At 40.5% G+C, this 13,424-nt stretch overlaps 1 protein-coding gene across 1 annotated transcript; it reads left to right on the forward strand.

Annotated features, from left to right (window-relative positions):
• The first annotated feature begins 4,355 nt into the window (after nt 1–4,355).
• Nucleotides 4,356–13,376, forward strand: LOC128400388 (olfactory receptor 2AP1-like). The gene is made up of 3 exons (XM_053362569.1): nt 4,356–4,412; nt 5,245–5,361; nt 12,411–13,376. The coding sequence occupies exons 1-3, from the start codon at nt 4,356–4,358 to the stop codon at nt 13,374–13,376; spliced, it is 1,140 nt and encodes a 379-aa protein (XP_053218544.1).
• The last annotated feature ends 48 nt before the right edge of the window (nt 13,377–13,424 follow it).

Genomic DNA, 13,424 nt, shown 5'->3' on the forward strand with positions numbered 1-13,424 from the left:
AAGTTCTTAATCCGAGGTACTATTTCTGGGTTAGCGGAGACTGTAACCTGAAGCGTCTGTAACCTGAGGTACCACTGTCAGTGTTTTGATGTTAAGAAAACCTGTCATAAAGTCTATCATATTTGTGAAACCTGTTAGTTTTGATACATAACTTATATTTTAAGTAAAAAATTGTAATTTTTTTCCATTATTTTTTGTAAATAATTATCATTCTGATACAATTTATGCTTTGTTTACAAACAAAACTGCTTTACATATGTAGGCATGCATAACTACTGATAGTGAAAGAGGCAATGATATCAGATGACTTCAGGAGAAGCAAAGGACTTTATAATATTTTCTTCTGTTCACAATAAGCAGGGAATCCATGAGATATTTCAATAAAATTGTTTCTGTTCTCTACACAGTCCTTCCCTCCATAGCTAACTCTCTTATATACAGTTTGAGAAACAAGGATGTAAAGGAAGTCCTGGAAAGGCTACTACAAAAGTGTTGGAAGGGCATTTGTGAATCAGGGTTGGCAGTCTACTTCATGTTTCTAAATAAAACTGAATGCATGCAAAAAATAAAAATTATGAGTGATTTTTTAAAATTATGTGGTTATACAATGTCCTCTGTAGCACTTCTTGCATTGATGTATAGCAAACATGAAAAATAGTACAATGCCACATTGTAAATATCTCAATCAAGGCCGGTATACAGGAAGGATAAAGAACCTGTGGCTTTCTTGGTGATGTTGGACTCCAATTACCATAATCCAAAACCATTGACCATGCTGATGGGACTGCTCCGAGTTGAAGTCCATCAACATCTGGAAGCCACAGGTTCCCCATCCCTGGTTTGCAGGATGTCCAATATACAAATTCCTATTCCTTTCCCTGTACAAAATTTGATTTTAAATTTCAATCCATTTCTTTCTTTCTTTTTTATCTTCAATTTTTGTTTTTCCCTTCGTAATACCCATGTAGTTTGAACAAAACGGCAGAGAAGTTGAAACTCTTCCAACCTTAAACTTTTAAAGTACTACTCAAAAGTACTTTTTAAATTACTTTTTAAAGTATTTAAAGTATTTAAGTACACCTATACTCAAAATACATGGTGGGGTCATTATAGAATCTTACAAAATCCCACTGAAACAGAGTGTTTCAGAATGAAATTAGTGTACCAATTCAGCTGGGAATCCCCAATCAAATGGTGAGAAATGAAATAGTGTACCCACATTATGTGAATTGGTCCAAAGGACCATCTTCAGGGGGTTCCTTTAATAATGCAACGTTCCCGTGTTATTTCAGTCTAAGTTCATTTTGTTTGCCTGAATTCTCACTGGAGTTCATAACTAATAATTGGCAATCTCTCTGCATCCACTGCCAATAAATTATTACAAGGCAACCTATTTTCCCCAAGAATAAATAACAGTCAAGGGGAGGCTTCCTCTTGTTGATGAAACGAGAAATGTGAAACCATCAGATGCAGAAATTACACAAGGAACTAAGAAAATGTAGGCCAAATATCATGAATATTGGAAAATAATGGAAAAGGTACAGCTTTCTTCCAGGACCAACGAATAATAGAAATTGGACCTTCCATAAACTTCAATTCCTCATTCATCTGGGATAGAGGTACTTAACACATTCTTTTGTTCACACTCCATGTAAAAATATCTATGAATATTATGTGATATCATCACATATTAGAAAATATTAGGAACAATTGTGTTCTTCTAATACCAAATACTGGTGGCCCTGTGCCTATCAGTTTCAAAATAAGATCACAGTAAACAGAAGCTAGTCCTTTCATACTTCTCAGAGCTACCATATGTATGCTCAGTTTTCTAAGATGTCTGGAATACTGAGGGTGTTATTGGGAGGTGGAATGGTGGATTGGTCTGCTTGAGCACTAACACAATATCATGGCTTAGAGTTGGGGTGGGTAGGTTCACAATAAAGTTATACACCATACATAGTTCACTATACAGGGTTCTTTCTGGAAGGAGGAAAAGGAACATTGATTTCCTCTTCCAGTATACAAAAACTTCTTCCTTTGTTATACAACAATAAATCTTTTAAACTTTCAGGTTTCCAAAGAGAGAGTACTGGAAACTTGTGGTCTTTGTAATGTCTGTTTAGTTCATATATGCCAGAGTTGCGGAACCTATGGACCTCCAGATCATATTGTACTCCAACACCCATAATTCCAAGTCAGCATGGGAAAGCATCAGGGAAGAGGGAAGTAGCAGCACCTGAAGGGATGTAGGTTCCCCAGCTCTGATATATACAACCAGAGCCAACCCACTTATCTTCCCTACTCACCTGGCACCTTCATTACATAGCTTTAGGTGCTAGGTGAAAACAATTTTAAAAATCCATGGCCTTTTAAAGTGGGGGCGTGGGGCAAGTGTCGTTGTTTTCTTTGTTATTCTATTATGTATTTTCTTGTTTTATATTGTAAAATACCTTCTGACCCTCTGATGGAGGGAGGTATATACATGTAATTCATTAATGAATTAATGAATTAATGAACAATGCATGGCCTCCCTCCAAATCTCAAAAATCAGAGCCTTATTTGGTTGGAGAACTGAATTACAAAATTGAAGTAGTTATTTTGAAGTTTAGCTGCATTTTGGTTTGCATATTGTTTTGGAAAGTGTGAATTATTTCGGCTTGCATTAAAATTCTAACTGCACCAAATTTCTCTCTCATTCCTAATTCCTCTACAAGGATGGGAAACCTGAAGGCCTCCCAATGTTTCTCTACTACAGCCCATAATGCTTGAACATTGACTATATTGTTTGAGGTGGATGGGAGTTGCAGTCCAACAGCATCTGGTGTGTCCCAGCATCCACAGCCTTTCAAATGCTTCTGGGCTACAGATCCCAATATTCCTGCCCATTGACCATGCTTGGTGGGGATGATGGGCATCTGGTGAACCACAGATTTCCCAGCCCTAGTTAACAAGATTTCTTTCTTGATATCTGTGCCTATGTTACCATTGCCTTCTTTCTGGCATTGCTTCTGCGGTGAGAGGTGGGCAGCAAGAAGCTCATTTCAAACAAAGGCCTGGGCTTTAAATATGGGGTGCACTTAATGTCATGTGACAAAGGTATTTGAGAGCAGAAGCAATAAAGAGAGCAGTAAAGGAGTCTAGAAATGTTGTGAAATGCTGAAAAGCTGCAGAATCCCTCTGTATACTGAATCACTATGACTCATGTGAGGATGACTCATTCTCTGTTTAAGTACAGTGGTACATCGGGTTACAGATGCTTCAGGTTACAGACTCTGCTAACCCAGAAATAGTACCTCGGGTAAAGAACTTTGCTTCAGGATGAGAACAGAAATCGGGCTCTGGCGGTTCTCAGGAGGCCTCATTAGCTAAAGTGGTGCTTCAGGTTAAGAACAGTTTCAGGTTAAGAACAGACCTCCGGAACGAATTAAGTAATTAACCCGAGGTACCACTGTATCTGTATCTGCTTGCAGGCAGACAGTTTGGAGACTCTGTGGGGCCTGAGCAGGGTGGAGTCAGTGTGTGTATGGAGCCTGACTCAGAAGTGAAGCCTGTACTCTGTGTATGTTCTGAAGTTAGTTTAATCATTTGTTCAGTATGCTGTTTATTTGCAAACAAGCTTTAACTCAGTAAAGCTTTTATTCTTTTACTGAAGAAGACTCTTCATTATTAATTTACACTGCGCGTCACTTAAAATATAGGCATAGTAGGAAATATTCTATGAAGGGGAATGCTTGTGATGAGCATTCAAAATTTTGAAGTTTGAAATTAATTTCTGATCTCTGTAAACACTTAGAGGAACTGCAGTACTCCATCACTTCACAAGTTATCAATTGCTATTTTATTTTGTTTTCTACTCCTATATTTAATATTCATAGTGTTGATAATTGGTTCCAAAAAAACCCCAAACCTGAACAAAGTCATTAAAAGAGGAAGACTGATACCTGAAGAAAACTATTAACCCTGCCCCCATGATATAAATTCCCTGTAAATAAATTTAGGGCTTCAGAAAAGTTTTCTAAATGTTAGAAGCATAGAGGCATGAATCAATTGTTAGAGAAAAACACCTCATTAGTTTTCAAATATTATAGGCTAATTATTAAAAAGAATTTTATGTTTAATAAATGATGAAATAAATTTCTGCATATGAGCAAAGAGGTAGGATTGTTGTTGTTGTTATCCGAGTATGCATCATCCTGATTAAAAAGTTTACAGGAAGATATGTTAGGTGATGTTTCACTAATGCTTTCTCCACTGCAAAATCCCTACTTTAGCTTTTTTACTACCTGACAATATAACAGTACATCTGTGGTGCAGCATAACAGCCAAATCAGTGCACAACCCCAAGACGAACCATGGTCACTATAGTCAATGATACTAATATTCAAGCTCAACAACTTGCAGGTCCAGACGTTGGTCTCCACTGTCCCCAACTCAAATAAATAAGAGAGCATTAAGACTGGTTTGGATCCAAACAGGCCACAACTTTACTGAATACAGATGAAAGAGGTTTGGCTTGGGCATGGGGCAATCAAAATACTTCCAACATGTCCAGTGGAAGTGACACGTTGGTCAACCCACGCAGGGGTTCCTAAGACATACATCAAGTAGGGTGACCCCCACAGGAACCAGTGTCTGCAGGAGTGTCTTTGGCTCTGGGCACACCTGGGCACACGAACATGACCACTTCCCCCAGATCCCTTTAGTGAGGTATCCCAGAATTTAGAGGGGCAGGAGGAGACTACAACCTCCTGTCCATCTAAGACAACAGATTGCCCCAGTGCCCAACCCAATTGTGACAATTGCTATGAGGTAGGCAAAATCCCTGGGTCAGGCCCAATTTGCCCAGTGGTCAAATTCCTATATGTCCCTGTAAAGAATGGCTACCACTGTAACCACAGCAAATTCCTTGACTAACAGCTTAAACAGAGGGTGGGTGGGTGGAAAATCCGACAAAGGAAAAAGTAGATAGTGCCCCAAGTGTGGGCTGCTTAAACAGCCAGGGGGCGGACCCGAGCCTGAGTCCCATTCGCCAAAGAAGGGTGCAGGCCAGGATCTGGCTCCTGATAGGAGGTAGGGGCACTGAAGGCATGGTTCGTCATCAGGGACCCAGTGGATGCAACACTGCTACACCAAAAGAGTTGAGTGGACTTGTGTGACAACATCAGCTCTCAAACCTCCTGCACTAATGTGACAATGGACCCATCAATTATTTCTGTTTTTTGTTATTCCTTTTTTCAATAGGATCTAACATATCTCAAGTATATGAAGTTGGAAAACCAGTCAAAGATTGAGGAATTCATCCTCCTGGGATTTGCGGAATTCCATGAAGTGCAGACATTTCTCTTCCTCACATTTCTAGTGATTTACGTTGTGATCATGACAGGAAACATTCTCATTGTTGCTGCTGTTATTTTTAACCAGCATCTTCACACCCCTATGTATTTCTTCCTGGGGAACCTATCCTTCCTGGAGGCTTGCTACAGCTCCTATATATTTCCATGGATGCTTTCATCTCTCTCTACCGGAGATGGAAGCCTTTCTGTCACCAGCTGTTTGATGCAGTGGTACTTCTGTGGTTCCTTACTAGCTACAGAATGCTGTTTACTTGGTGTGATGTCTTATGATAGGTACCTAGCAATCAGCAAACCATTGCATTATTTTACAACCATGAACACCCAGGCTTGTATCCATTTAGCAGCTGCATCTTGGCTTAGTAGCTTTATAGGGTTTTCTATATTACTCAGTCTAATGCTACAGTTAACGTTTTGTGGCCCCAATGAAATTAATCATTTCATTTGTGATTATTTCCCACTTCTTAAGCTCTCTTGCAGTGACACCAGCTTGATAGAAATGTTGGGTTTGTTTTTGGATGCCATATTAATACTTCCTCCTTTTGTTCTAACTTTAACATCTTATGTATATATAATTGTTGCCATCTTGAAAATCCCTTCCACCACAGGGAGGCAAAAGGCCTTTTCCACCTGCTCCTCTCACTTGATTGTGGTTTCAATCTTTTATGGTTCACTAATGATTGTGTATATGTTACCAAAGGGGGAAGGCAGCGGAGAGATGCAAAAATTTTCCTCTCTCTTGTATTTAGTTTTGCCCCCTCTGGCCAACCCATTTATATACAGCCTGAGAAACAAAGAAGTGCAAAATGCCTTGAGAAATAATATTGGTAGCCTTGTATCATGCAAAACAACTGCTAAGAAGCTTGTGAATGTGTAAAAGAAGCAACATTCTATGTACTGTCCTTTGTTTATTATAAATGTTTATTGTGGAAGTGATAATAGTTGTGCTACAGCTGTTGTTGTTATATATACCAGTGTGTGTGTGTGCGTGTGTGTGCGCCTGTGTATCTCCCGTCTTGGCCTATAAGCCTCGCTTTCCCCCCAAATTCCATCCATGAAAAGTTAAAGTGCAACTTAAATTCATGACCTTACAAAAATTGGCTTTAATGATATTACAGACATACGATAAAACGGAATGGCTGTGAGTGCCTGCGGAATTTTAAGGGAGCAACTTATATTTGGATATTGCCCCCCCCCTGAATTTTAAAGATGTAGCTTATATTCGGGTGCGGCTTATATTTTGTTTTGATCTTTTGTTAAGAAAACCTGCCATAGTCTATAATATGTGTGAGACACTGTTAGTTTTGATACTTAATTTAGATTTTAAGTAACAAATTGTAAGGCTGATTATGATCTCTCACAGTAAAAATTGTTTTTTTCATTATATTTTTGTAAATAATTACCATTCTCATACAATTTACGCTTTGCATCAAAGTGCCTCATCCAATGTATCTAAGTGCCCCGTAGGTGGGGCAGAATGATACAAAACCCATTGTTTACGCAAGTCATTATATTCTCTTTAATAATAATAATAATTTATTATTTGTACCCCGCCCATCTGGCTGGGTTTCCCCAGCCACTCTGGGCGGCTTCCAACAAAGATGAAAAATAAACTAAAATGTCACATATTAAAAACTTCCCGGAACAGGGCTGCCTTCAGATGTCTTCTGAATGTCAGGTAGTTGTTTATCGCTTTGACATCTGATGGGAGGGTGTTCCACAGGGCAGGCGCCACTACCGAGAAGGCCCTCTGCCTGGTTCCCTGTAACTTGGCCTCTCGCAGTGAGGGAACCGCCAGAAGGCCCTCGGAACTGGACCTCAGTGTCCAGGCAGAACGATGGGGGAGGAGACGCTCCTTCAGATATACTGGACCGAGGCCGTTTAGGGCTTTAAAGGTCAGCACCAACACTTTGAATTGTGCTCGGAAACGTACTGGGAGCCAATGTAGGTCTTTCAAGAACGGTGTTATATGGTCTCGGCGGCCGCTCCCAGTCACCAGTCTAGCTGCCGCATTCTGGATTAGTTGTAGTTTCCGGGTCACCTTCAAAGGTAGCCCCATGTAGAGCGCATTGCAGTAGTCCAAGCGGGAGATAACCAGAGCATGCACCACTCTGGAGAGACAGTCCGCAGGCAGATAGGGTCTCAGCCTACGTACCAGATGGAGCTGGTAAACAGCTGCCCTGGATACAGATTTGACCTGTGCCTCCATGGACAGCTGTGAGTCCAAAATTACTCCCAGGCTGTGCACCTGGTCCTTCAGGGGCACAGTTACCCCATTCAGGACCAGGGAATCCTCCACACCTGCCCGCCTCCTGTCCCCCAAAAACAGTACTTCTGTCTTGTCAGGATTCAACCTCAATCTGTTAGCCGCCATCCATCCTCCAACCGCCTCCAGACACTCACACAGGACCTTCACCGCCCTCACTGGTTCTGATTTAAAAGAGAGGTAGAGCTGGGTATCATCCGCATACTGATGAACACCCAGCCCAAACCTCCTGATGATCTCTCCCAGTGGCTGCATGTAAATGTTGAAAAGCATGGGGGAGAGGACAGAACCCTGAGGCACCCCACAAGTGAGAGCCCAGGGGTCTGAACACTCATCCCCCACCACCACTTTCTGAACACGGCCCAGGAGGAAGGAGCGGAACCACTGTATGACAGTGCCCCCAGCTCCCAGCCCCTTAAGACGGTCCAGAAGGATGTTATGGTCGATGGTATCAAACGCCGCTGAGAGATCCAGCAGAACTAGGAAACAGCTCTCACCTTTGTCCCTAGCCCGCCGGAGATCATCAACCAGTGCGACCAACTTCTAACTTTAATGGTTCTTTTGATTGCTATTATAACATTGATTAGTTATGCCATGCATAAAGCAATTTTTTTTTACTCATTTTTGTTACATAAAATATGAGATTGAATTTTTCTGCATCAATCTGCCCCACTTTCCCCATTATCATTTTTATGCACCTTTTTCTAGAGCCCCAAACCTTAAAGCATTTACAGAATAATTTTGTTTCATAAATTGACTGGTTTTGCTGTGGTTTTTGTTGTTGCTTTTTTTTACATATACCGTATTTTTCGCTCCATAAGACACACCTTTTTCTTCCTAAAAAGTAAGGGGAAATGTCTGTGTGTCTTATGGAGTGAATGTGTGGTCCCTGGAGCCGAATTGCCCGGGGGCAAAAAGCAGGTCATGCTTTTTTTTTTTTAAAGAGGGAAGTGGGTGTTGAAACAAAGCCGCTGAGCAGCTGATTGGCAAGCCATCGGGGAGGGAGATAAGGCACTCTAGGGATAAATCAATGAGGAGAGAAATTAGAAGAAAAGGAGGAGCAAAAAACTGCTCCAGCTAAGGAAAAGACACTAAAGCAAACAAGAGGGAAGGGAGTGTTGAAAGGAAGCAGCCGATAAGTGGGATTGGGAGAGAGATAAGGGATGTGATAAAGGAGGCTACCGGGGGGGGGAGTAAAAGCCCATGGATCCTCAGGATTTTTACATTGGGTCACCCCAAATTCACCATCAGATCACATAGCATGTCCATGGCTACAGCCTGCACCAAAAAAAAAAGCAAACATCCACTGTTTCCTGGGGCTGCAATGGTGCAAAAATGTGGTTACAAAGCACGGATCCAAATGGATTCTCAGGATTTTTGCATTGGGCTACCCCAAACTCACCGTCAAATCACATTTCTGTGGCCACAGCATGAACCACAAAAATCATACATCCACTGTTTCATTCATAATATTTTTTTCTTGTTTTCCTCCTCTAAAAACTAGGTGCATCTTATGGTCAGGTGCATCTTATGGAGCGAAAAATACTAACAAATATGTTCCCCTAATTTGTTCTTTGAATGTCCCTAGATCATTTCTCCATATAATTTTGTTGGCAGTCGCTTTTAATAAAATATAGTACACAGGCCATGAAGTATTTTTGTAGGTTTGAGTGGTCTTCAAATCCTCCCACATTTTGTACCTCAAATGAGCACAGTGTTCACAGACATTGTTCTCCTTTTGGTGCACCTGTTTCTGATAAGCTATTGGGAAAGGTCATCCTATGGTCTCTAAATTCACTTCTTGCCAGTATGTTCTTGGTTCTTTTGAATAGCTTAATTGGCTAATCCTGACAGCCAGATATGTGGTGTTCAACATGCCAGCGTTTCTTTAAGCTACCCTGTACGTTGTTTGTGATGTTATTGAATATTAAATGGCAATTTAAATAGCTAGAAGGTACCTGGGCTCTTTTTCTTGAAAAGTCCGCTTGTAATGTTTGTGAAGCTTTACTTAAGGTATTACCCACTAATCGCTTAGGGCATCCTATGTCAAGCTTGTTTACTCAACATAGGATTCTTATCCTGCTCTGGTAGGTTTCTCAAAGGCTCATACGCACACATCTGTTTTAGCGGCAATAAAAAACCAGTGCTTGAGAAACTTTCCATTTTCCATTACATTATTATTGCTCTGGGGTTTTGTGAGTGTGTTGAAAGATATTGTTTCCCAGATGGCTCTGTCCCTTAATAACACCAACATCCTGGGAGCGCCATATTCTGCCATCGTATTCTCTTAAGGACAGCATTTTTAAACACACTTACGCACTTAAAATTTGTGTCCGTAAAAGTGTTTGTTGTTCTGGTAATTAGAAGTGGAGGGAGTAAATTATGATTTCTTTCACATAAAAACACCTGAAGACACCTTGTAATCTAGAACAGCACAGGGCAACAAAACTGCTTTACATATGTAGACATGCACAATTCCCGATAGTGAAAGTGGCAATGCTATTAGATGACTTCAGGAGAAGCAAAGGACCTTATAATGTTTTCTTCTGTTCACAATAAGCAGGGAACTTATGGATCAGTAAAATAGCACTGAGAAATCTCACCAGAAAGGTAAACATTTATTACTTTTAGGCATATACAAAGTTATCACTTTTCTAGTCTTAACAGTTCTCCAAATTTTTGTATCAGTTTGAATGATTTTCAATATTTGAAAAATAAACAAAAGACCCCATGAAAATTCATCAGCACTTTTGTGCATTTTTGTCTGCATTCCTGACAGAGATGTGTAACTCTGCAAACAATTTTCTCAATTATAATGCATTTTGCATGATATTTTCACTGATATGTGCATTTTTATTTATTCATATTTCTCCTTAATATCTACATTTTGCTTTGTGTGCTGCATATTAAAGTTTGGCTGTGTTTCAGCTCACATATTTCAAACAATTTCTTAGAGAAAGTGACAAAGCTGTCCTGCCATTATTATTGTGTTGTTGTTGTTGTTGTTGTTGTTGTTGTTGTTGTTGTTGTTATTTTGCTTTATTTTGCCTAGGGCAACCCAAAGTGACTCACTTGTATAAGGTATCATTGAACTTACATTTTGTTTTCTTCCTATTCATAATATTAATTCACCATTAATATGGTGTTGATAATTGATTCCAAATGAACTCAGCAAGGAGATTAAAAGAGTAGTACAGTCATGCCTTGTGTTGCATCCGCTTCATGTTGTGTCTTTTCACATTATGTCCCGCAGCAACCCGAAAGTACAGGAACGGGTTACTTCCGGGTTTCGCTGCTCACGCATGCACAGAAGTGCCAAATTGTGCTGCGCGCCTGCGCAGACGCAGTGCTTTAAGTTGCGGGCATTTCACGTTACAGACGGGCCTCCGGAACAGATCCCTTCCATAACACGAGGTACCACTGTACTGAGAGCTCTAGGGTTTTTTTTTAATGATATGAAATCCATATAAATAAAGTCAATTCTGTGTCCAGGGCAGCTGTTTATCAGCTCCATCTGATACGCAGGCTAAGACCCTACCTGACCGCAGACTGTCTCGCCAGAGTGGTACATGCTCTGGTTATCTCCCGCTTGGACTACTGCAATGCGCTCTATGTGGGGCTACCTTTGAAGGTGACCTGGAAACTACAACTAATCCAGAATGAGGCAGCTAGACTGGTGACTGGGAGTGGCCACCAAGACCATATAACACCGGTCTTGAAAGACCTACACTGGCTCCCAGTACGTTTCCAAGCACAATTCAAAGTGTTGGTGCTGACCTTTAAAACCCTAAATGGCCTCGGTCCAGTATACCTGAAGGAGCGTCTCCACCTCCATCGTTCTGCCCAGACGCTGAGGTCCAGTGCCAAGGGCCTTCTGGTGGTTCCCTCGCTGCGAAAAACCAAATTACAGTGAACCAGGCAGAGGGCCTTCTCAGTAGTGGCACCCACTCTGTGGAACACCCTCCCACCAGATGTCAAAGAGAAAAATAACTTTTAGAAGACATCTAAAGGCAGCCCTGTTTAGGGTAGCTTTTAATGTTTAATAGGTTATTGTATTTTAGTGTTTTGTTGGAAGCCGCCCAGAGTGGTTGGGGAAACCCAGCCAGATGGGCGGGGTATAAATAATAAATTATTATTATTATTATTATTATTATTATTAGGATTTCAAAAAAATAAATAAATCTACAATACCACAGGACATCAATACCACAGGATATTATGTTACAGAAAAGTACTTCATTAGTTTCCAATTTTTTGAAAAACATTTATTTTTAATATAATTCCTCACATTCACATATGTACTGTGAATTTCACAGTGCATTGCTATAACAGACCAAAACCTAAGCTTAAGAAGCAACAGTGTTCAGGGTGATTCTTCCTTCTTCCATCCCTACCTACCATGGGATTCTGAGCATGCATCATGATCATGGTAAGGTGAATATGAAAACAGATTAGGTCAAGTGCCTTCAACCAGTGTTTTCTCCATTGATCCTTACATCAGCTTCTCACTACCTCTTAATATAATGTTTCAGTGTGCCTATGAAAATGAGTGATACCCAGTTGTGGGGAAAAGCTGTTTTGCTGGCAAAGCACAACAGTCAAATTCAGTGGATGTCTTGCACTTTTGAAAAATGTTGCACAATCCCAAAATTGTTATTATAGTCAATGGCAATGCTTGTGTGACAACATCAGCTCTCAAACATATTGCATTAATATTAGCATGGCACTCATCCATTATTTCATTAATAAAAATTGCTCTTTTCAATAGGATTTGACTTTTTTCCTATTAGATGAAGTTTGAAAACCAGACAGAGATTACAGAATTCATCCTCCTGGGATTTGGGGAATTCTACAAAGTGCAGACATTTCTCTTCCTGGCATTTCTAGTGATTTATGTTGTGACAGTGACTGGAAACATTCTCATTGTTGTCCTGGTTGTTTTTGATCAGCATCTTCATACCCCAATGTATTTCTTTCTGGGGAATCTCTCCTTCCTGGAGACATGCTATTGCTCCAATTTATTTCCGAGGATGTTACCAGCTCTCTTGACTGGAGATAGGAGGATTTCTTTCACCAGCTGTTTAATGCAATGGTATCTCTGTGGATCCCTAATAGCTACAGAATGCTGTTTACTTTGTGTGATGTCGTATGACAGGTATCTAGCAATCTGCAAGCCACTGCATTATTTTACAATGATGAGCACCCAGACTTGTATCCAATTAGCAGCTGCATCTTGGTCCAATGGATTTATAGCCTTCCTGATATTGCTCAATCTGATGCTACAGTTAACATTCTGTGGCCCCAATGAAATTAATCATTACTTTTGTGACTACTTCCCGCTGCTTAAGCTCTCTTGCAGTGACACCAGCTTGATGGAAATGTTGGGTTTTCTTGTGAGTGCCATATTCACACTCCCTCCCTTTCTTTTAACTTTAACCTCTTATGTATATATAATTGTTGCCATCTTGAAAATCCCTTCTTCCACTGAGAGGCAAAAGGCCTTTTCTACATGCTCCTCTCACTTGGTTGTGGTATCCATATTTTATGGTTCACTAATGATTTTATATTTGTTACCCAAGGCTGAAGTCAACAGAGAGATGCGAAAGCTTTCTTCTCTCTTGTACACAGCTTTGCCCCCTTTGGCCAACCCCTTTATATATAGCCTGAGAAACAAGGAGGTCAAAAATGCCCTGAGAAATAATATTGGTAGGTTTGTGCCACACAAAGGAAGGCACATGAAGTGTGGTCATATGTGATAGAAGCAACATGCTATGTGTTGTCTCCATGCTGCCCCCAGAACTTTC

Source organism: Podarcis raffonei, chromosome 13 (assembly GCF_027172205.1).
Source record: "Podarcis raffonei isolate rPodRaf1 chromosome 13, rPodRaf1.pri, whole genome shotgun sequence".
In the NCBI taxonomy this organism is placed as follows: Eukaryota; Metazoa; Chordata; class Lepidosauria; order Squamata; family Lacertidae; genus Podarcis; species Podarcis raffonei.

What these genes read in the sequence shown, in the direction of transcription:
- LOC128400388 (XM_053362569.1), top strand. Translation starts at nt 4,356, where the DNA reads ATGGTCACTATAGTCAATGATACTAATATTCAAGCTCAACAACTTGCA. An exon ending in AACAACTTGCAGGTCCAGAC is followed by an intron (nt 4,413 to 5,244) that starts GTTGGTCTCCAC and finishes TTTTTTCAATAG; the next exon opens with GATCTAACATATCTCAAGTA. An exon ending in TTCTCTTCCTCACATTTCTA is followed by an intron (nt 5,362 to 12,410) that starts GTGATTTACGTT and finishes TTTTCCTATTAG; the next exon opens with ATGAAGTTTGAAAACCAGAC.